The sequence below is a fragment of the Anolis carolinensis genome, unplaced genomic scaffold (genome assembly GCF_035594765.1).
Source record: "Anolis carolinensis isolate JA03-04 unplaced genomic scaffold, rAnoCar3.1.pri scaffold_10, whole genome shotgun sequence".
Taxonomy (NCBI): Eukaryota; Metazoa; Chordata; class Lepidosauria; order Squamata; family Dactyloidae; genus Anolis; species Anolis carolinensis.
In genome coordinates, this window is record NW_026943821.1 from 10876208 (window position 1) to 10903667 (window position 27460).

The 27460-nt window shown below is 43.6% G+C and overlaps 1 protein-coding gene across 5 annotated transcripts in view; it reads right to left on the minus strand.

The window, feature by feature from the left end:
- Window positions 1–296: 296 nt before the first annotated feature.
- akt2 (AKT serine/threonine kinase 2) overlaps window positions 297–27460 on the minus strand; it is a 31787-nt gene continuing 4623 nt past the window's right edge. For all 5 annotated transcript variants that reach the window (XM_062962766.1, XM_008113816.3, XM_008113817.3 and 2 more), the window contains 13 exons: window positions 20198–20309; window positions 17235–17363; window positions 16884–16995; window positions 16344–16497; window positions 15983–16114; window positions 15291–15356; window positions 13958–14026; window positions 13532–13654; window positions 12347–12475; window positions 11787–12001; window positions 6876–6963; window positions 5878–5980; window positions 297–5351 (listed from right to left, as the gene is read on the minus strand). In XM_062962766.1, the coding sequence (XP_062818836.1) occupies window positions 5272–5351; window positions 5878–5980; window positions 6876–6963; window positions 11787–12001; window positions 12347–12475; window positions 13532–13654; window positions 13958–14026; window positions 15291–15356; window positions 15983–16114; window positions 16344–16497; window positions 16884–16995; window positions 17235–17363; window positions 20198–20243 (1446 nt within the window). In that variant the 5' untranslated portion in view covers window positions 20244–20309 and the 3' untranslated portion in view covers window positions 297–5271. The remainder of the gene's footprint in view (window positions 5352–5877; window positions 5981–6875; window positions 6964–11786; window positions 12002–12346; window positions 12476–13531; window positions 13655–13957; window positions 14027–15290; window positions 15357–15982; window positions 16115–16343; window positions 16498–16883; window positions 16996–17234; window positions 17364–20197; window positions 20310–27460) is intronic.

The following is a 27460-nucleotide window of genomic DNA, read 5'->3' on the forward strand; positions in this document are numbered from 1 at the left end:
GTCACACACTTTCAGCCTCAGAAGGCAAAGGCAAACAGTCTCTGAACACATCCTACCAAGAAAACCCTAGGATAAGTTCAACATAAGTCAGAAATGGCTTGAAGGCATAGAGCTACTGCTCCTGGAGTCCTAATGCACACTCAAATCTGCTCTCAAGGGCAGCATACAACATACTAAATGGAATACACAGAACGGAAGATTATAAAGCACTTTAAAAAAAGAGAAATTCGGGATGATTATTTCAAAACTTTTAAGATGACAAGTGTATTACAGCAAGAACAGGCGTACACATCCTAGAAAGAAAACAAAACTTTTTATTGCTTGTACCGTACAAATCCAAGGGTAGAGGAAGGCACCTCCAAGGCTTAAAAAACCCAACTGAAAACAAAAAAACCCAAGCATTTCTAGGTGCATCCTAATGATCGGCCACTTTTTACAAAAGATTCTCCGGAGTACTTGCCTCTCAGAAAACCTTATTTTACAAGCTGAAATCTTGATCTTGGTGCAAAGCCCAAGAAAGGCTGGCTCTGTCTGCAAGTGCTGCTGGGGGCTTGGTTTCAATAATTGGAAAGAAAGACCACAAAGAACAAAAACACGGCACATCAGCAGAAACACCCCCTCCCCAAAGCTGCTAACAAGGGTCAGTACTGTTTAAGAAACCTCAACTACCACAACTACAGAAATCGAGTGGGGGGAACAATACTTTTATTAACCCCACTCCTCAAGCGTGTATGAATGTCATTGTTTTTTTTAAAGTCCGTCTGTGGGTTTCACCCTGAATTCATATGTGTCGTCTGGGCATCCAAATTTTCCTATACACCTTGGTTATGACCCCAAGTTTCTTTCCTGAAGGGTGAAAGCAGACCAAGTTGTGAAAACCACAAAGCGTCACATTGAGGTTCTAAGACCGCTGGCACTTTGGCGTTTGGCAGGCATCAAAGGAAGGCTTGCCCTGAAAACAGAAGGCCAAGTAGTAGCTACAGATGACTGCGGCTGCTGTATTGTCCAATTCCGACAATTCCCCATCAGGGCGGAAATGGGGGCATTACTGTGCCCTCAATTAATTTGGAGATATAGTGCCAGTTCCAGCCTGAGCACACCCGAAGTGTCACTTGGCACCTAATGACAGTGAGATGGCAAAAGGGCAAGACTGGGATACCTTAAAATCAGCCTGTTACTCTCTCCCACTAATCCTGGGTAGTATAGCCATGCTTAGGCAGCCAGCTGCCTGTAGACCCAGCAGAGGGAAAAGTCATCATCCAGGCCAAGGGGCTACCTGTCTAGAAGAGGGAACCTCTTTGGAGAGGTTGTAACAATAAGCCAGGTGGAAGGGCCACCTGAGTCCCGATGATGGCACAACAGTGGAGTAATGGCTTGCTGGCATTTGGGGGCCTCTTGCAGCTGGATGGGGATCAGATGAGCGAGTAATTCGAACAGATGTATCTCCTATGCAGGAAGAGGAAGAAGCTTTACTGGGACTGATCAGTAAAGGGCCACCGCTGGGGGTGAGGCAAGAACATGGGATGACCAGTCAAGATTGCTAGGACCCAGCTGAGACACCCCAGGAATGCTTCCCATTAAAAAGGATCTTAAGGCAAGAGGGCTCAGAAAGTTGGAGCTGGGCCACAGAAAGACCTCTGTAATGTGCTCCATGGTCAGCAAATCTGCCAGCAATCCTGCAGACCATAGCCTGATTTGCTGGGCCTGTTGTAGCATTGGTGGGCTGCCTCCAAGGGGGAGGGATTCATCACCCATCAAAAATGGCAAGGGGGGGGGGGGGGGTTAGCAAGAAGAAGCAGCAGCCATTGCTCAAGAAATGAAAGCCTGGGGCACCCACACCCTCCTGCTGATCACGGCCCCTGCAAGGTTTATGGGGCACTAAACAAGCCTGAAAGAGCTCCCCTATCATTCATTACGGAAAAGGCCAGCAAGCTCTAGACAGTACTGGGTTTTCAGCCTCCAGCAGACTCCAGAGCTGCTCTTTTCATTGCCAAGTAAGAGGTAGTGTGAGCAGAGTAGCCCTTTTGACAAGACTTGGAGCATGGCTGCTTGTAGACCATGGCCATCGAGGGCTCCCTCCAATTACTTCAGACCCTTTAAAGCTGCCCAGACTATTTCCATGCCCTGCGAGCAAGCTCGTCTGCAATTGTACCCCTTGCACTTCCCAAGAATTTGCTTGAAAGCTACATAAGGGTTTGATTCTTGCTTTCCAATGCAAACAGACACTGGCACACAAGGTCAGAGGCAAGTGTTATTCAGAGTGGTGGTCCATAAGCCATCAGCTGCCACTACAGGAAAGAAACAACTGGAGACAAAGGGCATATTAATGTTTGCCTGCTAAATCTAGGAAGCCCTGTTCTAAGAGAATGGCTCTTGGAAATGGCAGCTGTTTTTATAATGGACAATTCCATCCTTAACTAGAGGGAAGGATTTCCCACAGAAGAACTGTTCTGTTTCAGGTCTCTGACTGTCTGGTACTCAGTGAGTGAATGAAAGGATCCCCCTAAAAACACAATGGTCCCTGCGAATTGCACACTCCTATGATATCTTAGCAGCCAAAGGCCATGTTGGCTTGTGTTTAATTCCAGAAAGACTAGGCAGTGGCTCCTGCTTACAGACATCTTTACACCTCTTACTCACTCAACTTGTCAGAGTTGACAATTCTAGGTTGGGGTGACCAGAGATTATAAGGCAGTTTCCATACACCACAGGAATCGGGTTCCTTTAATAATCCTGCTCCATCATTAATATATAGTGCAGTTGCCTCTTAAGGTGTATTGGACTAATGCCACACGATGCCCAATAGAAATTTAAACAATGCACTGAGCATAAGCTGAATGCTCCATGTCTGCCCAAAGGAAAAGCACTGTGAATGACACCATATAGGTGGATACTTTCCTTCCAAACAGCATTCTCTCTCCTGACACTGCACTGGAGTAGAGAACTCCTGGAGGAGGGAGATCTAGACTTAGTTATAATCCAATCTTGTATGTTCATCTGAGTTCACTTTCCCCACTCTACTCCTGCACACACAGGATTTCCAACAATTCCTATCCCCTCTCCAGGATACAGTGTCACAGAGACAGTGGTACAGTTGGTCTTGGCAAAGACCTACAGCTTGGGCTGCTTTTGCTCTCTGGGTAATAGCTGCCAAAACAAGCATAGCCACAATGACAAAGGGGGAAAATACCCCCACCCCCGAAAGAGCAGAAGGTATTTAAAGACATTCAAGGTAAGCTAGTAAGGCTGTGATTCTAAAGTTATATAAGAACACGCTCAACTCAAACTTGTCAGTTTGTGTGTGATGGGGAGAAAGAACAAAGGGCAGAACACATTGGCAACTTGAGGATGATAAAAAGAAGTCAGGATCAGAAAGAATAGAAGGCGAAGATGGTCGGAGCAGAAGGTTTTTCAACAACCAAATGCGTTGACAGAGTGCTGGCCTCTAATTTTTCCCTGTTCCTTTTGGGGAAGTTTAAAAATGTGACCTCCTCAGTGCTGTCCTTTCTCTCCCATCACTGCAAACACTAAAAGCTCCACAGAGGTAGCCAGCCAGTCTGCCTGGTGTCTATCCCTGATCCATAGCTGGAACAGGAAGACCAGCACAGAAAGCGATGGGTGCTGTATGTTGGAGAAAGGCATTTAAGAGTGGGAATAGTTCACAAGACAATGGTACAGCAAGGGAAGACCATCTCTTCCAGAGTGAGAAGGGAGGCATTGCAAGGAATGCAACGAAGACCAGGAGGAGCTCAGGAGACAAGAAAACCAAGGATTCAGTTTTAAGAAAACAGGTTGCTCTGTCCTGATCCTAATGAGACACCTATATATATATCTCCTCACTCTCTGATGGAAAATCTGTGTGACTTGGGACAAAGGAACACACTTGCTGGGGTGCCTAGCCAGCTGGAAATTACAGCATATGGGGCTGACTCCAAGGGTCAAGCCAGAGAAATGTTTAAAATGAGGATGAGCTCTTTGCCCTCAGGAGGTAGCAGCTGCACAATTAATCAAGTGCACAACCAGTGTTTGAGAGAAAGAAAGATGCTGACGTATCTGAGATAACCGTCCAGACCAACCAATCTCTGCAAGGGGAAAACTCCAAATTGCTCCAATTCTTTCAGGTGGGATAAAATGACATTGGGCTCCCTTGTCTTTCTGACTGTTCACAGGGGCACCAGGAGGGTTCCTTCCAATGGCAGCTACAACTGCCCTATAAGTCAGCCTACTATATTGAGGGAAGCAGAGGGTGGCAAGCAGGCAGCTGCTCCTGACGTGACGTAAGCAAAGCCATGTTGTGTGGCTACAGCTGCTAAAGCACCCACCCAAGGCCCAGGCCTGCTGGCCAACTGTACTATAGAAAAGTAGATCTAGTGGTGAGGAATAGGAGGGAACATGCCTTGCCCTTGGGTTAAGACAGTTCAGAAGGGAGCTGTTATTGCTTTGGTAACCACATGTAGCAGCGGCAGGAGGACTTCTCCTTTGCACCTTGGGAGCCAACTTTGGGCAAACAAGGGAGGCAGACCCAGGCACTCCATGCCAATTCCCTCTTTGAGAATGTTGGAGGTCAAGGAGGGGCATAGGAGTTTGCAGAGCTGGGTCCCTTCCTGCAAACCTGGAACCGTTGGCAAGTGGTCTACTTCGGCTGCACAATGCTTATTTCAGTGGCATCATAGACACTGCTGCCAGCCATAGCTCTTGCTTATGAGGGATTTGTGTGCTCCATGATCCGCACAGCATGTTGAAAGAGAGCAGCTGTCACCCTCAACAAAATGTGCCATTGGGTGCTGCATGCCCATTTGTGGCTGCAAACTGTTCTTTCCATTCCACAGGTTCCTTCCGTCTCCGGCGAACTTCCGGCACCGGCATGACCTCCCATTCAGGTGGCTTTGCAAAGCAAACATCCAAAAACAAGCCCATGGCAGGGCACAGATCGATGAAAAGCGATGAAGAAACATGCCCAAATCCATTCTCAAGAGGGGCTTGGAGGTCAGGGGGAGGCGGAGAGGAACTCCATTTGTCCAAGCAGCTTGCCTGATGGTGGCATGTGCAGGAATGGCCCTGGGGCCCGGCTGCAGAAGGCTGAGTGCAGCAGGCACAGGGGAGTCCACTCAGTCCCTCCGTAAGCTGGAGTGCAGCAGGAGCAGCTCCATGGGGGGAAAAGTGGGGGGAAGGAGCCAGAAGCACACACCCTCCCCCCACATGGGAGTCCTGCTGCCTGGCACCCTCCCCTGTCCATCTCGCCTTCAGGCGTGCTGTGGTAAGGCTGCCAACCTACTCCCGTATGCTGGCCGAGTAGGAAAACTGGGGGAAATGGGTCCGCTGGTCAGCATCTAGGGAATCCAGACTGTCATCTGAAAGGAAGGAAAGCACAGATTTAGCAACTGTCATTCCAGAAGAATAGAAAACAGCTTCCCAAAAGAGCCCTGTTGGAAATAGCAACCTCCAAAGACTTTCACTATTTGTTAACGTATATTTGCTAATTTATATTCTATGTATATGTTGATTTGCCAGTTGGACTGTACCTCTTTGGTGTGGGAGGGGTTCTAGACATGTGACTGTACTGAGCATGTTCAGACTCAGGACTCTTTTGTAGCCAGTGTGTTCAACACCTCAGTAGAAGTGGATGCATGCTACTGTTTAGGACTTCAGTAAGTACAACTATATCTAAAGACTATGGACTATTGATTAAGAATGATACCCTGTGTACTCAATACACAGAGAGAACAACATCTTATCTATTTATTTCCAAAGGGATATATGCCCAGAGACTGGATGAAGTTATTTCCAATAGTCCTTAGGTCTGGAATTGCCCAAGCAGCAGAAGTTAACTGGGTCTCAGAGGTATGTGTTTTCAAGGACCTACAGCACCCTACTCACATCTGTCAGGTGGGGTGATGGTTATTGACTGCGCGGTGAACTCGTCATCGAAATATCGAGTGTCAATTTCAGATGTCACCTGCGGCTTGAAGGGGGGGATGAGCTGGAAAGAAATAGGCCAATTTACTCTATGACCGTGCTCCATCACATACGGTTCCCACCACCTTGGACCATTCTTTCTTATACATAAAGAAACAGAATGGCAACATCCAAAGCTGGGGGAAAGGAAAAGAAGCTATCCCGCCCCCCAACAAATTCAGATAGCTTTATCCGGAAACAGGAATTGATCAGAGCACACAACTGTCAGAACTAAAAACCTTTCAGCTACTCAGTATACTGAAAGCACAAAGCAGTTTAAACATTTTCATATTTTTTCTACTATTTATCAACATGTGTATTTTTTTACCCATTTTAAACCAACTCAATGGTTTTTAGACCAGTTGATCTTTAGAACTAACAGTCAGTTGTTTCCAATAATGAAGAAAAAAAATGGTGTCATAGCTAGGATAACTGGCTAGGATTACAAAAAATGGGGTTTAGTTCCCAAACTCAATGGAGACATTGTGCCTCTCTCTCATCTTAGGGTACCACACAGAGTTACTGTGAAGACTCTACCTTATTTCTATACATCAGAGAAAATATAGTTAATTAAAATTTAACATATTTATCAGTGCAAAAAAAGATCAATTAAAAGCTTGACTGAAGGCACTCCATTAAAATAGGAAAGTTCTCAGAGGTGCTAAACTTGTACTGTTAGGATCATAGGATCCGCTATCCTGACCTGTCACATGCTTTGTAACACAGAATGGTGGAATATGCTACACAGCTGGTGATGCTGGGGAATTTAATTGTTTTGCCGTTTGGGATAATGAGAAAATGTGCTGAGAAAGAAAACTGAGCTGCAAAGTTGTTCCTCAGAGAGGAATGAGGTAAAGCCTAAGAAAGAAAAGAAGCTACTCTTGGGGGAGAGCTACACAACAAACCAGTTTTCCTTTTACCTTCTTTTGAACAACATCTTGCCAGTTGATGGCAGCAAAGAAACGGTGCTCCATAACTTCCTTGGCATCATTGGGGCCGCCCCCAAGCCTGGAAAGAAAAAGGGTTCCATCATCTCTTTACTGAAAGACCTGGATGTTTGCTGAGGGGGGGTGGGGTGGAGGAAGAATTATTATGAGGCTCACAAATCAAGCAAAAGAGAAGAGATCGCACCTAAACTCCAGCCCTCCATTACAAGGAGAGCCAGAGTCTCAAGTAAAACCCAAGTGAGAATTCTACACCTGTGGCTGTGGTGGTGGGGAAGCTCCAGCTCCTGTTCCCTTCCTGCCTTGATAAAATTGAACACTTGGACTGTGTAATTAAAGGAAGTACATGTACCGACTGCATCCACAATGCAGGCTTCACTCCATGAAAATTGCTTGGAAGCTATTGGGAGCAATTTGTGGTTTTGATTTCAGTCAATCTTCATAAGGTGAGAATGTCTGAGGGGTATCTGCTACTCCTAAATTGACCAACTATGATTATTTGAGGGTAATTTTCTGCCACCCCTAATGTTGAGGGATGGTAGTATTTTTATGAAGGTCTTAAGGCCTGCAGAAAAGATTTGCCCCCAAAGCTGCATTTTCCCCATCATAGCAATATGCCACATCTTTGGGGGGTTTTTTTGGGGTTTTTTTTAATTTATTACATTCCAACAATTAACAAAATTTTAGCGATGCATGTCTTATTTCAATATACATAATACCAAAAGTAACTAATGCTTAAATGACATTTTAAACGATCCTTTGGAATGTAATACCCACCCTCTACCCTCCCCCGTTCCCCCTCCCCCCTGGAACAGCAATTCGCTATATTATCATCGTATCATTTTAACTGTGTGGAACGCCTGGTTCAAGGTGGTGTATCTTTCGTCTCCATCTATTTTGTTAATTAGGATTGAACCAGTCAGGTTCTTTTAGACTATTTGTATATTTTCCTTTCCTTTGATTAATGAAATCATTAATTATATATTCGGATGTATAAGACCACCAAGTTTCTACGTCCCATTTTGTCTCATCCCCCCATCCTTGGGCTATTGTGGCTTGTATTGCGGCTGTCATATATTTTAGAATCTCGGTACAATTATTGTTATCGTCCCTTACCTTTAAATCTGGCTGTAACGGAAAGCCTTATTTTGTTGGTAATTTTTGCCTGTTATTTAATGTTGATTCAGAGATAAAAGTGGGCAGGAGTTAGCTACTGATGATTGGCCATGTGTCACCATGGTAACGTAGCTGCTTCGGTAGAAATGTATATGGGACACTGGCTTTGTCCCATATTAATTCTTTCCCTATTATTTCTTCCATTTCTTATTTTACTATAAAAGATTTGAATTTTTCTACAGCCCCACCACATGTGGGAGAATGAACCTATTCCCCCACATTTATGCCAACATTTGTTCGAGGTACTTCCCGTTATATGAGCTAATTGTAGGGGGGTTCTATACCATTTTGAGATTATTTTCCTTTGTGTTTCTTTGATCCTCATATGATTAATTTTATGAATATTATCGATCCAAGACCCGATTAGTTTCTCAGTAAAGTTTTTTTCCTGTTTCCAGATCTCTGTAAGCGTTTCTTTTGTATTATAAGTTATTATAAGTTAAGGTAATTAGTTCATCATACCATAGCCCAGTCATTCCTTTATCTATTTCTAATTTCCTTCTAATTATTCTATCCAGGGGGGTTTCACCTGCTTCTCTTTTTTTCATGGCCTGGGCTTTACTGGACAAACCTAACCATGCTATCCAGTTCCCTTGGCCACATTTATCTTTTATTTTATCCCGCTTTAATATTTCTCCATTGGGGTCCATAGGGTCCCCAATCCTTTTAATACCATTTTCCTTCAGTGCCTTAATTATATTCTTAAATGTCTTGTCCATATTTTCCAATGTTTCTAATGGGAAAGGGTCAATTTTATTTATTTGTAATTTAGTTTGCCATTTTTTTCAGATTGACAACATTGTTAAGCAAGGGCCTGCTTTTATGTTCTTTAGGTCTTTTCTATCTATTCTCTCTCCCACTGACGTTCCCTTTTGCCAATTATTTGCTTCCTTTTCTATTTGCACCCATTTTTTTGACCCTTCCAATTCGAATTCTACTAACCTCGCTAGTTGACTTGCCTCATAGTATATTCCCAATGAGGGAGCCCCCCATCCACCCAATTCTTGTTTACTATAATATAAGAAGTTAGCAATTCTGTTTTTGTTTCCTCCCACTACTCATTTTTGAAAGAGTTATCCCATTTCTTCAACAAATTGATAGGGATATTCACCGGGAGAGTTTGGAACAAGAATAAGAACTTGGGCAAGATCTTCATCTTGTAAATTTTTAGCCTTGAGGAGATATCTCGAAATTTCTTTCCCTATGAAATGATTTGTTTGCTCATATTTTTCCATAAATGATTGTAGTTCATTGGTATAATATTATTAATATTTTTTGGTGTATCTACTCCCAGGTATTTCATCTTCTTATTCCCCAGTTTTATTCCCATGATGTTTTGAACCTTCTTAAGTTCTTCCCATGTGAGATTTTTATGTAGAATCTCTGATTTCCCTAAATCCTTAACTGTTCTGACTATTGATTGTAGTGACTCCTCCACCTCCCCTAAAATTATCATAACATCGTCAGCGTATAGATTAATCTTGATGACTTCCTTGCCCACCTTATAACCTTTAATAGCTGGGTTGTTCCTTAATGAATTTGCTAAGGTTTCAATGGCCAATGAGAATAGGGCTGGGGAAAGGGGGCATCCCTGTTTAGTTCCCCTGTTAATGTTTATTTGTATAGTTTGTTCCCCGTTAACTGAGATAGTAGCTTTGTTTTCAGTATATAGTTCTTTTATTACCTTACATACTCCCCCCCCCCAATATTGCTTTCCTCACAGAGTCTGTTCAAATATTTGTGGTCTAATGAATCGAATGCTTTGCAAAAGTCCAGTTTTAGTATAAGTACTTTAGATTTTTTTGTGGCATGATTCAGAATGTTCAGAATATTCCTTATAGGGTCTGCTAATTTCCTGTTTTTTATGAATCCGTACTGATCTTCGTGAATTATCTCTGGGATTATATCCTTCAGTCTATTAGCTAATATTTTAGTGAATATTTTGTAGTCCACATTGCATAGTGATATTGGTCTGTACGAGTTAGGATCCGTTTCATCCTTATTTGGCTTTAAGATTGTGAGAATTTCGGAGTTTCGGAGAGTTGGTACAAATTGTTTCCCCATTATTTCATTAAAGAGTATAAATAGGTTGGGAGTAATTTCATCTTTGAATATTTTATAAAAGTTTGATGTAAATCCATCTGCCCCAGGTGATGTATTTGTTTTTAGGTTTTCTATTGTTTTTTCAATTTTTGATTTAGTTATTGTACTATTTAGAATAGATTTTGACTGTTTATAGTTTTTCCCAAGAGGCCAATTCGTTTGGTTAAGTCTTTACCTTTGTAAAGTTTTTCATAATAACTAGCCATAATCTACCTAATTTCCTTATCTGTAGCTCTCAGATGTCCTCTATCATCTTTCAGCTTAAGTATTCTGTTTCTAGCTTGTTTTGATTTTAGGACTCTGGCCAGCCTCTTCGAATTATTAATTGAGTTTATTTGATAATCATTTTTAATCCATAGGTATTTTTTGTGGTCTCTATTTTATCTAAGTTGTCTAGTTGCTGTTTTTTCTCTTTCCATTTTGTTTTATTCTCGTCTGATGGGATTTTTTTGAAAACGAAGGAATGCATCTTCAACTTCTGATCTTAAATTCTGAATTGTATTCTTTTCTTTTCTATTGATTCCTATTTCCATTGAAATACAAGTACCCCTTATGGTTGCTTTAAAAGCATCCCATAAGATCTCTTCTTTTATTTGTGGTTGTCTGTTAAATTGAAAGAATTCTTGAATCTGCTGTTTGATGACCTGTTTATCCTTTTTGTTAAAGGTTACCTTTGGGTTGAAAATCCATTTCCTTGGGGACTTTCTTATTGGGATTCCTAATTTTAACAGGCTGTTAATATGCCACATCTTTGTGACCATGTTTGTTTCTTCCTTTGAATGTGGTTCTAAATGTGACAAAAGGGTAGTTTCAGTACAATGGTAGAAGATGGAGATTGTATGCAAAGCTCAAAAAGGCTCTGGTTTCTGGAGCAGAAATCCACATGGAAGGCAGGCCATAGTATTTAACTCCCCCCCCTCCCCAAATATAAAAAATGTATAAAGGGGAAAATAATAAATATTGGAAATGTGAAGTTCATGAAGGCTCCTTACTACCATATGTGCTGGACCTGTAAGGCCCCAAAATTCTGGAAGCAAATTCTGAAGGCAAGAATCAACTTCAAGCATTTACTTACATTATTGGATGATTAAATAAAAAAGGAACATGAGAGAATACTCAAGTATATGTTAACAGTAGCAAGAATCCTATATGCTTAAATGTGGAAAACAACAGAGCTACTAACTGTAGAAGATTGGGCAGTAAAGATGTGGAAGATAATAGAAATAGACAAATTAACAATGTTGTTGAAGGATAAGTCATGGAACACATTCTCAGAAAAATGGAAACCATTTTATCAATATATATCTGAGGGAAAAGAGAAGCTGGAAATCCACTTTTAAAATTAATTAATGTGCATGTTGGTAGTTTTTAGCGTTAAGGGGAGAAATGTATGTTTGTTAAGCAATCGTTTTCTAGGTATGTTGTGTTTATGTACTTCTAAGTATTGTTGCTTTTCTGTTTGTGTGTTTTTTATTGTCAAAGATTTTAATTAAAAATATTAGGGAGGGGGAAGGAAAGGAAATCCACAGCAAGAGGCTTTTGCCTCTCCAAGCGTGACTCCCATCTAGCTGTTGCCACCCCTCCCTCTCTCCCTTGGTCCTCGCTGACCTCTGCTTGGGGTCCTTCTTGAGCAATCCTGCCAGCAGAGCCTTGGCCTCGGGGCTGAGTGTGCGTGGGAAGCGTATCTCCTCCATGAGAATGAGCTCAAAGAGGCGCTCGTGGTCTTGGTTGTAGAATGGCAGGCGCCCACACATCATCTCATACATGACAACGCCAAGGCCCCACCAGTCCACAGCTCTCCCGTAATCGTTGTCTTCCAGCACCTACAGTTGGAAAGAAGAACAGTGGAGTGACTTAGTGCTGGGGAGATGGCAACCACTGTCACTGGGTCTTGGCTAGGAATGTGCACGTTTTGCAGCTGCCTTGCCACACTCAGATACTCCTGTGCCCCAGGAGATCCAACTCTTGACACCATATGGAGCGTGTCTTGAGAATTTGGCTGTCAAGAAAGGAAGAAGCACAACCTCAATTGCAAAATCGGCTTCCCTCACTGATATGATTCTTATCAAGACAGCTGGCCCTCCATTTTGATCCTCCCTTTCTCTGTTTATCTGGGATTGGAAGCCTTTTTGGCAAGGCAACTCAACAAACAAGGGGATTTCTGTTACCTCAGGGGCCAGGTACTCCGGCGTCCCACAGAAAGTCTTCATTGTGGCACCATCTGTGATGCCCTCTTTGCACAACCCAAAGTCTGTGATTTTTATGTGTCCGTCTTTATCCAGCATGAGGTTCTCCAACTGGAAGATAAAAAGGGGCATAAACCATGAGAGAGCCAAGATAACAGAATATACCAAGCAGGCCAAATTGTGTTTTACATCTGCACATTTTTCAGGAGTATTTCACAGTGAACTATAGGCTGGTGCCCATGTAGGCTACACCATACACATGTTTTCTAGCCAGACTCTTTTCAGACTACTGCAATGTGCTCAAGAATGTTTTTAAAACAGAGTTCTGGGGTCAAGCTGTTTACTATGGCCATCTGATGAAACAAATGGCACTCTTATTATTAAGAAGGTAAGACTCACAAGGCTGGACCAGACCCATCTAATTCAGCATTCGTTCCCAACCAAACATCTCTCCTGGCAAGAACATACATAAGCCAGGGGTATAAGAATGCTCTGATGTGCTTGAACCCCCTTCCCTCCCCAAAACTAGCAGCACTCTGCCTCTGACAGTGGAAGTGGAAAACAATCACAAGGACTAGTGGTCAGTTAGCCTTAACCTCCTTGATGCTGGATGGTCTATGTGATCTCTTCCAACTCTATTATTCTATGATTCTATGAACTTCTCTAACCCCTTTTTTAAAGCTATTCAAATTGCTGGTCATCATTATGTCTTGTTACAATAAATTACACATGAAGAAGGGGTTCCATTTATCTTCCCCAAACTATTCTTTTTAGGGGCTTATCCCTGACTAATTTCTAGGAAGAACATCTTGTTCTCCTCATTTTCTCAAAAGAAGAGGGGCCTTTTCTTTCTAAGTACAAAATACTTCAACCTTTTTCTTACAGTAGATTCTAATAACTCCCAATACTTTCCCCTGTCCTGTCTGCATGCTCTTCATGGTCCAAAATGGCTTGGACACAGATTGCGGGGTCATTTTTGCATCTTATGATCTGAATGGAAGACACTGCTCACTCAGCACTGCCTTCTGAAATACGATGAGTGATAATGGAGAGCCTGGTGGTGCCTAGAATACAGAATTTCCCTCCTCAAAAAAGCTCAGCAACCTTTTCCTTTTTCTGTCCTCCAGAGAACACAGAACTTTGAATAAAGATACTCTTGATCCGCACCTTGATGTCGCGGTAAACAACATCCCGAGAGTGGAGGTATTCCAAGGCAGAAACAATCTCAGCCCCATAGAAACGTGCACGATCCTCGGTGAAGACACGCTCTCTTGAAAGGTGGAAGAATAACTGAAAGGGGAAGGCAGAGAGACCCAAAGGGATACTGTGAACAGTGGGAACCATCATACGGTACGGGCCCAAAGTCTACTGTGCCCCAACTCTCCTTATCATGTGAGTTTCTTGCTAGCTTAGGGTGCAAAGCTGATCAATGACAAAAGCCAGAAACCACCCAAGCTTTATTTCCCCTCTTGAAACAAAGATCCAGGCCTGGAGATAAATACTTCTTCTGTACCAACCTCTGAGCTTAGCTATGGAGATGTGAGGCAATCTCTTTGCATGGCCTCCGGTGGGGCCACAGGGGCAAGCACTCACCTCTCCACCATTGGCGTATTCCATGACAAAGCAGAGGCGGTCATTGGTCTGGAACGCATATTTCAGTGCCTAGAAATGTGAATTAACACTGTGAAAGAGCAGCTGTGTCCCTCTCCTTTCATAGTTCCCATAGTCCCAGCCAGCCATTCTGGAAAGGAAGGGACTCCAGCTCTCTGCAGGAAAGGCTATGGCAGCCAGTCTCAAAGGCTATGGCAGCCAGGCTCAAACAGAGTGAGGGCGTGCTTGGCTATACTCAAGACGTTTGGCTTTACTAGAGAAGAAGGCTGTTAACAGGGGGAAGGAGGTGCTGCTCTCTGGAGGGGCTTTTTTAGGGGGATTCTGGGGCTCGGAGCCAGAGAGTTGTCTCCCTTTCTTAGGCCTCTTGTGGCCGTCTTTCGTCTTTGCCTTCCTAAGGGGCTTGGAGGGTTTAGGTTTTTTACGTGGCTGCTCCCCTCCAGCCTGAGCGCTTTCCACGCTTCCTCCCTCAGCGGGAGCGGTTCTCTTACTTCCATGGAGGAGGGCAAAGATGGCGGCTCAGAGGAGGGCCATTTGCCCAACTGAATCCCTTCAGGGGCCAGGGCCTGCTCATAGAGGGTCGCCTTCAGGCAGGCCTTTCTATTCCTGCGGGCCTGTGGGGTAAAGCCCTGGCAAATAGGACATGATTGGGGATTGTGGGATTTCCCCAAGCACAAGAGACACATAGAGTGCCCATCAGAGTCAAGGAGTTTCCCCCCACACGCTCTGCATTTTTTGAAAAAGAGGGTAGACATCACTGGCCTTCAAGTAATCGTCTAAACCAGCCCGTATCAGATAGGCCGTCAGTAAGGATAGTCAGATCGTAGTCAGGTCAGAAAACAGCTTAAACCATTAAATCAGGCTACTAGAAGTTCCTAAGGTCCTTGCTTTCTGGCGGAAAAGAAAAACTGAGGCGAAGCCCCACCCTCGGGCTTATATTATCTATGGGGAGAAAGGGCGGGGCTTCTGCCAAAATGTTTCTTTTAAGCTCTAGAATGTTCCAAAGAGTCTGCGCAGGCACAGAGAAAACCCATATGTGCGCATTTCACAGACTCCACATAGAGGAAATACCTTTGATGCTAAAGGTGGCACAAAACCAGACTGGGCACCACCACATTTTCAAGGCTGTTAAAGCTTTAGTGCGTCTTTAAAAATTCAATCCAGATACTGCAGGGTCTGTTTTTTTAGACTTCACTCCAGAAGCAACCACTAAGCCACTGGGTTCTCAAGGTGATGTCAGTGCCCACTATGATGGTTCAAGGTGGGAAGCTGACAGGTTGGACTGGCAAGAAAGGGGACCCAAAGCTCTTTCTCTTACCGTGAGAAAGGGATGTCTTGTGTTCTGCAGAACTCGGCTCTCTGTAACAGTGTGGGCCACTTCGTCCTAATAAAAGCAGGAGAACATGGACACTGATTGGCAAATAAAAAGAAAACAGCCACCTGTACTCATCACACCATCTGAGGCTGCAAGTATACATTAAAATAAAAATAAAACTAACCAAATAGATAAAAATAATGAAACAGAAAGTAATAAACAATACAGCCTTTTCTGAAAAGCCCTTTTCTCCCTGAGCAATCAGCCATTATTGGCCAGACAAAAAGAAAATGTCTTCATTGACCTACAAAAAAATATAGGTTTGGAGGTTTTTTAAAGGTGGGTGGTGGGAGAGGAGGATGGTCGATAGAGGAACCAAAGATTCATGAAAATATCAGTGTAACCTCCTGTCTGCACGTACAGCTCTTTGAATTCTGTTTTATTTAGAGGAACCCAAAAGAAGAGCAAATTCTGGAATCTTTATTAACAGCTTCTAATTCAAGGAAGCTTGAGTGACTCTGGTCTCCATGTTGGTCTCCCACTTCTCTCAAAAGTCTTAACACAACAGGATTCTTACAACATACTTACAGCCAATACTAAACGCTACCAACCTGCGCAACTCAAGAGTGTGTTTTTTCTTTGGGTTCTGAGACTGCTTGACAAACAGTTCACCAGTGCAACTCAAAGACACATACCTTGGCGATGATGACTTCTTTGCGCAGGATCTTCATGGCATAGTAGCGCCCAGTGGCCTTCTCCCGCACAAGGATGACCTTCCCAAAGGTGCCCTTCCCAAGGAGCTTCAGGTAGTCAAAGTCATTCATGGTCTTTTAATCAAAAGACAGCAGAGAAATAATATCAAATTCACTCCAATCAGCAGACTCAGAACATTCAAAACCAAATTCCACATCAATTGCTAAGGGAGCACTACCGAGATGAACTAGTTAGTGTCCTGCGTGAGCTTGAGGTTCTTTTCTGGCTATCCCCAGTTAAGCCAAAGTTAAAGAGGATTCTCTGCCCCCCTCTCGCCCCCACCTCTGCACTGGTTTCCCTTACCGCCTTGGCCCGGGTCTTTGTCACTGCCACCTCCATCTCCTCGGCCCCTGTGCTGTCACTAGGAGAGCCACATTTGTAGTCCATCCTGTCTTCTTCGGGTTCCTGGTTCTTTAAACTGTTAGCAACCATCTGAATGGCCTGGATCCACTCCTCCCTGAGAAAAACAAGGACTCATTATGATTATGAGACAACATTTGGGGAGGAAAGAATTGACATTTCCTTGAACAAAATTATTATGACATCTGAAATTCCTCACTACAGCAGACTACAATGTTTACTGAGTTGGATGTTAGAAGTTGTCTGAGATAAATCTACAAGTTTGTCAATGGCTGGTAGCCCTCACAACCAGTCCTGCCATTTCATGTTCAAGAGCTAACAATGTCTAATTCCAAAATGGCAGGGACAGACATGGCACGGTAAATTCATGGCCAGGTAAATTACTTGCATGACAGGGAAGTCAAAGAAGGCTAAGGAGCTCTTCTTCCATTTGCTTCTGGGTTTGTGTTCTCACACCAATTCAACTGTGCTCGTTTCACTCACCTTTCATCTGGCGAGTCCACATGGAAGGTCCTCTCAATGACTGTCGTCCACTGCAAACAGCGAATGATGAAAGTGTTGGGACGGGGCCGCTCTACTTTCATTAACTGGCATTCTGAGAAACAGGTCAAGGGGACAGAGTTTGTGCTGGGGGCTCTTCTCAAATGGGGCATATACCCCTGTCACTCACTACCCCCTCTTTCTCTTGCCAAGCCCAGGATTTTAACTCAGGTTTAACATAAATGCTCCCTCTCACAGTGGAGCTTAGAGACTCTCCCTGCTGCCCCACACCGACATAATGGGATTCTCCACCCACACCACTTGAGTACTCTCAAGCCCTCATGCATGACATACCTGCCACAGAAAAGTCATTTAAGGGGGGAAGGCTCTGATCTGTTGTTTCGGGCTTCTCCTTATATCCAATGAAAGACCCATCACTCTTCAGGAGGAAGTACCTGGGTCTCCAGGTTTTGATGTATTCACCTGGAAAAAGCAGATGGGTGAGATATGTTTTTCAGAGCAGGGATTCATAGCAACATCCAGCCAGTCTCTGGAATGGCTGCTACATTCTGTGACACTTTCCCCTGTGTCTTGACAGTTTGGTTATATTTCATCTTCTATTAACAATTCAGCATTGCTGCAGCTGGCAAATCTCTCTTGTTCTGCTGACTAACATAGTCATTCAAATTCTGCCATCTCCTTCTCAGGTAATGCAGAATCAGGTCTCTTTTCTTCCTGCCCACCTACGGGATGGTTCTGCATGGGCCGGCATAGAGGAAGAGCAGGAGTTTGCAGTGATTCAATCTTGAGATCATATTTCTACATGCTCCAGGGCTGATAAAGGTTCAAATGGCTTTGTGAGCGGGGTGTATTATCATTCATGCATAATACACCATTGTGCGAGCAAGGATCAGACTTTTTCTCAGCTGCAGAACCTTGCTGCACAACTTGCATGGTTGCGTCTATCCTGGCAACACACAGAGAATAATTTAAGAAACCAGCTTAGCTGCAGGGACTGATGGCTGGGAGGACCTGGGAGGAACAGTTTAGCTCTCCATTTGTCTTTAAAGATCTGTTAAGTGTCACAGAGACATAATCCCCAGAGTTTTCAGTGGCCAGAAACACCACAGCAATTTCAAATGAGAAGCCAGGAGAGCCTGGGTCAAGTGTTCAGGGATTGTTGGGTTAGATTTCTTCTTCCAAAGTCACAATCAAGGTCTGGCACAATTCCATGTAGTGCTTTCCCTATAGATTTCTGCCCTAGTCAAGCTCTCCAACAGCAAATGAACACCAAGTTTGTTACAGCTGACTTGATATGCCCTAAAGCATTTGGCTTTTATGTGTTTTTGAGTCCCATTTATAGGATGCTTTGTAACAAAATATTTTCAAGTAGCTCTCAAACAAACAGTGTATTTTGTGTAAATGGCCTGTTCACACCAAAATCCTGGATTTTCCTCACATTTCCATGAAACTTTAGTCACATCCTGACTGAACTACTACAATGCTCTCTACGTGGGACTGCCTTTGAGGATAGTTCAGAAGCTGCAATTAGTGCAGAGATCAGCAGCTAGATTGCTAACTGAAGCGCCGTATCATGAGAGTATGACTGCTATGCTGCGGCAGCTTCACTGGTTGCCAGTCCACTTCTAGGCTATAATCGTAACCTATAAAGCCCTAAACGGTTCAGGTGCAGGCCATTTGTCTAATCGCATCTCCCTATACCGACCATCCCATGCACTGCGGTCAGCGGAGGAGGCCCTGCTCTCAGTCCCACCCCCGTCACAAGCTCGGTAGGTGGGAACGAGAGAGGGAGCCTTCTCCGTGATTGCTCCCCGTTTCTCAAACTGCCTCCCTGAAGAAATAAAAATGGCTCCCACACACCTCTCCTTTAAGAAAACTCTGAAAATGCACTTATGAACTTTAGCGTATGGAAAGAAGGAGGACTAGGACATTTTAACCGATTGCAACACTAGTTAAACCACTTGTATTTTATGGTGCTATGATACATCTTAAATGAACACCAGTGTTAGCCATTTTAAAGTATCTTAATTGTATCTTAATGACTTTTAGGGTATATGTTGTGATGTTTTACTCATGTTTTAGTTTACTACGTCTTATTGGATTGATTTTGATTATTTTCATCTCGATGCTTAATTTTTTTGTTGTAAGTTTACTGTGCATTATCTTCTATTATTTTGATGTGTTTGCACTCATTTGTGGCACTGAATGTTTGCTTTTTTGTTTTATGTTTGTAAACCACCCTGAGTCTAGAAATAAAGTTGTTATTGTTGTTGTGATGGTGATGATGATGATTGTTATTATTATATTATTATATTGCACAACTGAGGGGATCTCTCTCAGCAGGGCTCACCCAGCCCTCCCAGAAATTGCACCCAGCTCCAGGTACCAAAATAGCCTCCAGGCCAAGCTGGCCACCACCAGCTGCCCGCTATATTTGTCATCAGGGAAAAGGAATTTGTTGGAGCCACGGCACAAAATAGGGAAGGGGGCACAAGGGACTGCAAGGGACAGCTGAGACTGCCATGAGGCCATTGGGGGGGTGGGGGTCAGAAAGAGAGAACTTAAAGAAAAACAAAAGGATATCTCAGAGCCAAAGGGCTTGCACTAAGACAAACAGCTCTTGTGACAGACGTACCTGTTGCTAACAGATGCCATCTGTCATCCTTGGATTCTGCAGCTGTCTAAATGCCCACCCACATGACTCCTCCTGGGCTACCAAGTATAAGAGAAGTGGTCTAGGCTCTCAGCCAAAACATAGTACAACACTAAGTAAGCAGGTACACAAGAAGAAACCCCTCCATTTACAGTAAAAGGGTATGTCATTTTTCAAACCACATGATTTATTATTGTTTGGATAAAGAATCTAGCTTCTTCTCAATTCCACAGGTAACCTCCTTGCCTGTTTTGAACTATTCTAATAAAAGGTCATCTATTTCCTTGCTGCCCTGAACTGCAGCGGGTTACCGGGGTTAGTTGGAGCATTACTGACCATCCAGCCTTGGGCTCAAGTGGCAAGAGCCCCCAGCCAGCTACCTAACTCCTTGACAAGGCTCAGAGTCCCCAAGCACCTTAATCAGCCCAGAGTAAACAGTTCTGCCCTCATCCTCATGGTTTGGGCATCACTTGCTCTGCAGTTAGTCTCATGAAAATGAATGGGGAGAGATAGAAGGTCAAAAGATGTTTGAAGTCAGGTTCTGCCCCAGACAAAGCATGTAATAGTCGTTCTCAAGAAAGAAAGAATCCAATAAGGCTCTACTTGGCCTCTTTGATACTGGGGTAGGAGAGTTATTGCTTACCTCTCTTGTGCAACCAGCCCTCCTTGATGACTGACACTTCATTCATGTTGATGTGGCTGTGTTAAACTGATTTAGATTCCGACAGTTGAACAACTGTGGGCCAGCTGGTGACCTGCAGAGAGTAGAGAAAAGTGGGAATTAGTGGGGAAGAGACTCCAAGAAGCTGGTGGTACCCTGGAAGCCACACTGTCTGCCTTGGAATGTGTTCCTTATGCTGCGTCTGTGTCTGGACTTTTCAATATCACAGTGCAAGCTTGGTCTCCAAACACAACAAAGCTCTAAAGAAAAACAAGCCAGCCACAACATCTGTTCCCCACAGAACCTGAGTACCCCCCAGTAAATATGGGATAGATATAACCCTGAAATGGAGAAAGAAACTGCCTTAGGGCAATACAGGATTCACAACAGACCCAGCTCTCTAATATCAGGGGCTCTTGTAATCCAACTAAGTGGCTTTGTGTGCCCACGAGTCTCAGCAAGGCTGGCAGGGCATAGTTAATGAGTTGCTGCTCCCAACATAAGGGCAGAAATGGGATGAGGGGGATTGGATAATCAGCCCCCCCCCCCTTACTAATGCAAATATTCAAAACCAGCACAACCAAACTGGATGAAGGAGATGCGATTTCTGGATCACAAGGCCAGGCTGGACAGACAGCATTTCCCCCAAATGCTCCACTCACCATAATGTTTACATCTCTGTTTTCAATTTCCCTTTTGGCCTTATCTGCCCCTGCGCCTTCAGCTGCTATCAGAAGTGGTAAGTGATAAGGGGCCTTCCAAGGATCCGCACATGCTCACATCAAAGCGCCTTCACAGCAAAAACAAATAGCTAGAGAAAAATTAATCCCAGGCACCTGATGGGATTAACTAGAGGTGGGTGGAGTGACTCAAAGACAAGCCCAAAGACATTTCCAGCTATAGTGGTGTTTGTGACTGGGATGGCTATCTACACAAGTCATAATGGGGTGCATGGCAGAATTATGTTGAGGCTCACATAGTGGGTTTCAAAGCCTTGCTTTCTGCTGGAATGAGGATCCACTGGGACACAGCCATCGTGTAGGTACATGCAAACTTTGGGGGCTAAAGAGACTGAAGTGCATGGGCCACTGCCACTTAGACTTGCTTGCTACCCCACATTCTGACCTCTGTGAAAAGCCAGACAGCTGGGGATGGAGGAATCAAGAAAATGCCTGTCCTGTCCTCTTGTAGAATAGAATAACTTTATTGCCATTGTACATTGTACAACTGAATTAAATGTCATCCCCAATCACATTACATATGTAGAATTACAAACAAAACCCCATCCTTCCACATTCTAACCACACATCAGTGTGAAACAAGTTCAATAAAGTCACAGCTCTAAGATAAAAGCTATCTCTCAGCCTATTGTGGGGTTGTTCCAAAATGAGAGTTAAAAGCCTCACATAAGAAACTTGTGACACATCCCTCTCTGGTCAGAAGAAATTCCGAATGCAAACACAAGGAGGTAACTTGGGGCCAATAACTGCCCTTGGCTACATGACTGTCATTGGACAGGATGCATCCTTCGGTTTCATCTAAGGCAGTTTTTCTGCTGCAGGATCAGCTTAAGGAGCTCCATTGGCTGCCGTTCACCTTCCGGATCCAATTCAAGGTGCAGGTGATCACCTACAAAGCCCTGAATGGTTTGGGACCCTCCTACCTTACTGCTTGCCTTTCCCCCTACAAACCTGCACGATCTCTTCGTTTATCGGGGGAGGCCCTCCTCTCGCTCCCACCTCCGTCACAAGCCCGGTTGGTGGGGACGAGAGAGAGGGCCTTCTCCGTGGTGGCCCCCCAGCTCTGGAACTCGCTCCCCAGGGAAATCAGGCAAGCCCCCACCCTGGTAGCATTCAGAAAGAGCTTGAAAACCTGGCTCTTTACTCAGGCCTTTGGATAAAGATTGCTCATCCCCATAACAATCTGTATCTGTGACCATTCTTGTACCGGTTTGCACTTTTTACCTTTGTCAACTTGATATAGACACAGGGTCTATTCCCATCCCAATTTGCACTTCCAAGAATTTGCAGCACTTTATCAGTCACCTCGCGTTAACAATATTTATATGGTGCACCTTACCCAGTCTACTTTTACAACCTCTCCATTTTAATCCATGTTTTTATTAGTTCTTGTCATTTGTTTTTATTGGCTAATGTTTAAATTTTTATAATTGTGCATGTCTTTTGTCTATGGTTGTGTTTTATATCGCTATTGTTTTTATTCGGGCTTGGCCCCATGTAAGCCGCCGAGTCCCCTTTGGGGAGATAGAGGCGGGGTATAAAAATAAAGTTGTTGTTATTGTTATTATTATTATTATTATTAAACCTAATGCCACCATGGTAACAGATACAGCTCCACCAAGCAATGCCAGTGAAGACAGCTGGAATTATGGTGGTTACCAGAAGCCCATGATCAGCAGCCAGTACCCCAATCCCTCAGAATGAGCATATCTTTATTGCCAGAGGGACTGACAAACCCAAAAGGCTTTTCACCTCAAGTACCTGCAAAACAGCTGAAGAGCCTAACAAAGCTGCAACCTCTGAGCACAATATTGATGATTATTGTAATATTCCATCTTTTTCCAGTTTGGGATTCAAGAGTAAATGTTGATAAAAATTCACAGAACACAAAAGTTAAAAAGGTAAATAGAACTCAATAACCAGATTTTGGTGGTGTCCCCCCTTTCTGCAGATGCTGAAGGTTAACAACACAGGAAAGTCAACCTCCAACAGGCCAGGAAGAAACTTGCACAACAACGCAACAGCACTTGTTGTTGCCACAGCGGCCAAGGCCCACAACAGACAACCAGGGTGGTGTTATGACAGAGCTTCAGAGTCATTTACATAAGAGTGCAAATGGACCCGGCAGAATGCCTGAACCAGCAACATTCTCTCTGCTTCAGTCGGCCAGGAGATATATGGGCCAAAGGGCAGCATTCTGCAGTACTACGCTGGACTAGAGGATTCAGCCGCTCCCCTGGCCTCCCCCCCCCCCCTTTGCATAAGCCTGGCTTCCCACAAAGTCCCCAACAGTGGAATTTGGGGGGGGGGGGAGGCTCTCATCTGCTGCGGAGAGAGAAAAAGAGGAGCCTGTCATACTTGCAAAAGGCCTTCTTCTCTTGGATTCTAATCTCAGAGGCTCATTTGGATACCATCTGTCTCACCATCAGATAACAGCCATTCAGAAGACCAGGGTTTATGTCCTATCTTGCCTTTCCCCCAGAACCCAGTAAACATGGTAACAAGAATAAAGGGCAAACACAAATACATTTAAAATAGAAAAAATGTCAATTAAAAACATATCAACAGAATTTTAAAAAGTATGTGCATTTAAATGTAAACCTGTCTCTGCCACTGCTCCAAGACTGATACATAACATTTACCATGTGTCCTAAAGGAACCATAAAATGTGTGCCTTGTGTTCAATTGGGTTTTTAAACAGAGTGGTTAATCTGATTAGTTCTAGAAGTGAAACTTAGAATTGCCAAAATGTCCTGTCTTTCTACAAGCAACTGATATTGAAAGTATCCTGGTTTGAAGTGTTTCCTTCTCTGGAAAAAGATGTGTCTGATTCAGCTTTTCTTAAAGCACCTCCAGCTTCCTAAGATTTTCTTGGAGTTCTGCATGCACTACTGACGTTTCTGAACTAACCCTTTTAGGGGATATTTCCCTGAAGACAACTGTGAAGGCATAAATCTGTGGAGGCTGCTGAGGCCTGCCTCCCACCCTGGGCCTAATCATACACCTGTTCTGACTACACAGGCTGCCGGATGGTTTCTCCATCCCCAGAGGCACAAAGCCACAGCTGCCAACTTGAGAGAATGCAGCTAAATCCTGATTCCTCTTCCGGTGGCCCTGGTAGAAGACGCAGGAGCAGCACGTTCATCCCACGTGGGAGTGGGGAGGGAGGCTTGTTGACTTGCAGAGCATGTGTGACTCAGACACTAGATATCTCAAACTAGATGCAAGGTCATCTTATTTTTCTATTGTATTATTTTTCACATCTGCGTCTGATAGACACCAACAGGCCACCAAGTTGTAAGCCATTAAGAAACACTAATTATACACAAGTAGCAAATGGAAGCACATTTGACAAGCAGACAGAATGAAGGTGAGACACAAACAGCAAATTAGGCTTCAGGGGCACCGCTTTCACCCTGGTTTATCCAAAAGGAAATGTCTTTCATTCTTTCATTCTTTTAAAGCTTTTGTAATGTTTTGACTCTGGTCTGCTAAGGCTTAAATTGAAGTAGATTTATTTCCAAGCCACATGAGCCCAGGATCTCTGCCCTACCTGTGAAATATAATACCTCAATTAACAAAATCTCGAACAAAGCTCAGGAAGACATCTATGTCACTGGGTTGCTGTGAGTGTTCCGGGCTGTACGGCTACGTTCCAGAAGCATTCTTTCCTGACATTTTCATCTGCATTTATGGCAGGCATTCTCAGAAGTTGTGAGGTCTGTTGGAAACCAGGCAAAGGGGGTTTACAGATCTGTAAAATGTTCAGGGTGGCAGAAAGAACTCTTGTTGGCAGGTGTGAATGTTGCAACTAGCCACCTTGATGAGCAATGAATGACCTTTCAGCTTCCAGGTCTGGCTACTTCCTGCCCAGAGTTGGGATGTGTTAACTGGCCCTGATTGATTCATGTTTGGAATTCCTCTGTTTTCTAAGTGGTGTTCTTTATTTACTATCCTGATTTTAGAGGGTTTTTTAAATACTGGTAGCCAGATTTTGTTCATTTTCATGGTTTCCTCCATTCTGTTGAAATTGTCAACATGCTTGTGGATTTCAACGGCTTCTCTGTGTAGTGCCATAGATCCAGCTGAAACGTTAGGAAAGAATGTTTCTGGACCATGGCCATACAGCCTGGAAAACTCACAGCAACCCAGTGATTCTGGCCATGAAAACCTTCGACAACACATCTATGTCATTGACTAAGGGATGCCTTTTGAATATGGACTCCTAAGCAAATCTAGAGCAAGAGTAGTCCTTACTCATGATGGAGTAATGTTATTTTCTTTGGTTGTCCAGGGAGCTTTCATGAGATTGGCTAGAGTCCCAGTGGAATCCTTCCCTCCTTTGCATGGTTTTGGAAAGTCTATGCAACAGACAACCATTACAGGCTTGAACCACTCAGCTGAGGTGTGAAGGAATTACTAAGGCACAGTGTTGAATCACACCTTTTCCACTCAACAACACATACCCATCACCGTTGCCAAGTCCTGGATACTGTGACTCCTCCTTGTTGAGCTTGTTCTGGAGTTTTGGCACAAGCTTTTAAGCAAGAAAGCAAACGGGGCACTCAAGAGATTTTGCCCGCTACTCCCTGACCCAGTGCCCTCTTATTTCCTCCAGAAGGCTCCCACAACTACAAAATATCTTTCAAGAGTGGAATTTCAAGTCTAGCTGTTGCTACATCCCACAGAAATTCCAAACGCAGATGTGAAGGCAGAAGTGAGTGCACTACTCCTGAGTAAAGGACTCCTTTGCCTGCCAGGGAATTTCCTAAATCATAAGCACCAATTCCAAATTATTTCTAGCACCCTGAGAAGTTACTATTGTGTGTGTGTGGGGGGGGGGGGGGGGGGGGGGGGGGGGGAATCAACTCAGCTCCTTCAAAGAAATCCCATAACCAAATGAGGTAGAGGAAGCCGTAAAAGACTAAGCGAACAGGAAGGAAGATGGTTCTGTGTACATGCCACAGTGCAGACAGATAAACACACATCACACATACAACAGACATGGAATGCTGAGCACTTGAGTGTAATGGTGAAGCTGGCCAAAACATGCCCTGCTAACATACATGGGGGGGGGGGGGGGGGAAATGGCAAGATAAACTTCAAATAAATAAAATAGATATGTTCCCAATAGGATCCATAGAGAATAGAAAACCCCAGTTATACCAAAACATGTTAAAGAAATTGGAACAATATGGCATAACAAAGATCCAGGACATACGGAAACCCGACGGAACAGTAATGCAATGGGAGGAGCTAAAAGATAAGTGCGGTCGTGGAAATTGGTTATTATGGAGGATTATCTAAAAAGTTAACAGAATGGAAGAGTAAGGAAATCCCAGAGACAGATTTGATAAAATAATGAAAGTAGATAAAGATAAAGGAAACATGGGATATATTTAAAAAATAATCACAGGAAAACTATACAATATAAAAAATATCTTGACAGAAATCTGGAAGGAGGAACTAAGTTGTAATGAGAAATTGACAATTGGATACATTCAATTAATAAAATAAAACATTTAAAGATGAAGGAAATGCAACGCAAAATCCTGACAAAATGGTATAGAACGCCTGTGCAACTAGCCCATATAACCAGAACCTCCCCAAAACAATGTTGGCACAACTGCAGGAAAACAGGAACATACACCCACATGTGGTGGGATTGTGAAAAAATATAAAAGTTCCACAAAACAATTAAGAAAGAAATGGAAGAGCTATTAGGAATAAAAATGATTGGAACAAGAGACAATGTTTCCTCCAGAAAATTGAAGGTGAAGGGGGAACTAAAAAATGGGAACGATTAATAAATTATATGTTAGATGCAATTAAAGCCTCAGTCGCTCTAGGCTGGAAGGATCAAAAGAAATGGGACATTAAAAGATGGCATAAATATTTAGCAGACTACCTCTTCCAAGATTACATTAATGTAAGGAAAAGTTATTATAGAAAAGGTCAAATCAGAAAGACATGGGAGGCAAAATGGAAATACTTACTTTACAGAATAAAGGGGAAAGACAAATTTAAGGAATTAAACAAGATTATCCTCATGATTGAACAATTGTAATATAGAAAATTTGTAAACTGTTCCTGGGGAGGGGAGGGAGAAAAAGGAGGAAGAATGTAAACATGTGTTACCAATGGAAAATGTTCTGAACGTTTGTATAATTTTACGTAGCACTATTTACAATAAAAAGATGGGGAAAAAACATAAATGGGGGACCCAGAAAACCTCTTTGGCACTGGGAGAGCAAAAACCTTGCAGTGACTCATTTGCTCCCGACCTTTAAAGGCTTGGAGGGAGAGACATACGTGTGATTTTGAAAGGGGCAGGCACACAACAGTCCGCCCCCATGCAATACAAGAAACAGACTGGCAAAGGACCAACAAAAGCCAAATTGGAGCTTGCCTTTCATACGTGGCTCACAGCCTTCAGGTTCGGAAGCCAAAACTGAACATATCCTTAAACTGAGGAACAATATCCATCCAATGCTGACAGACATCC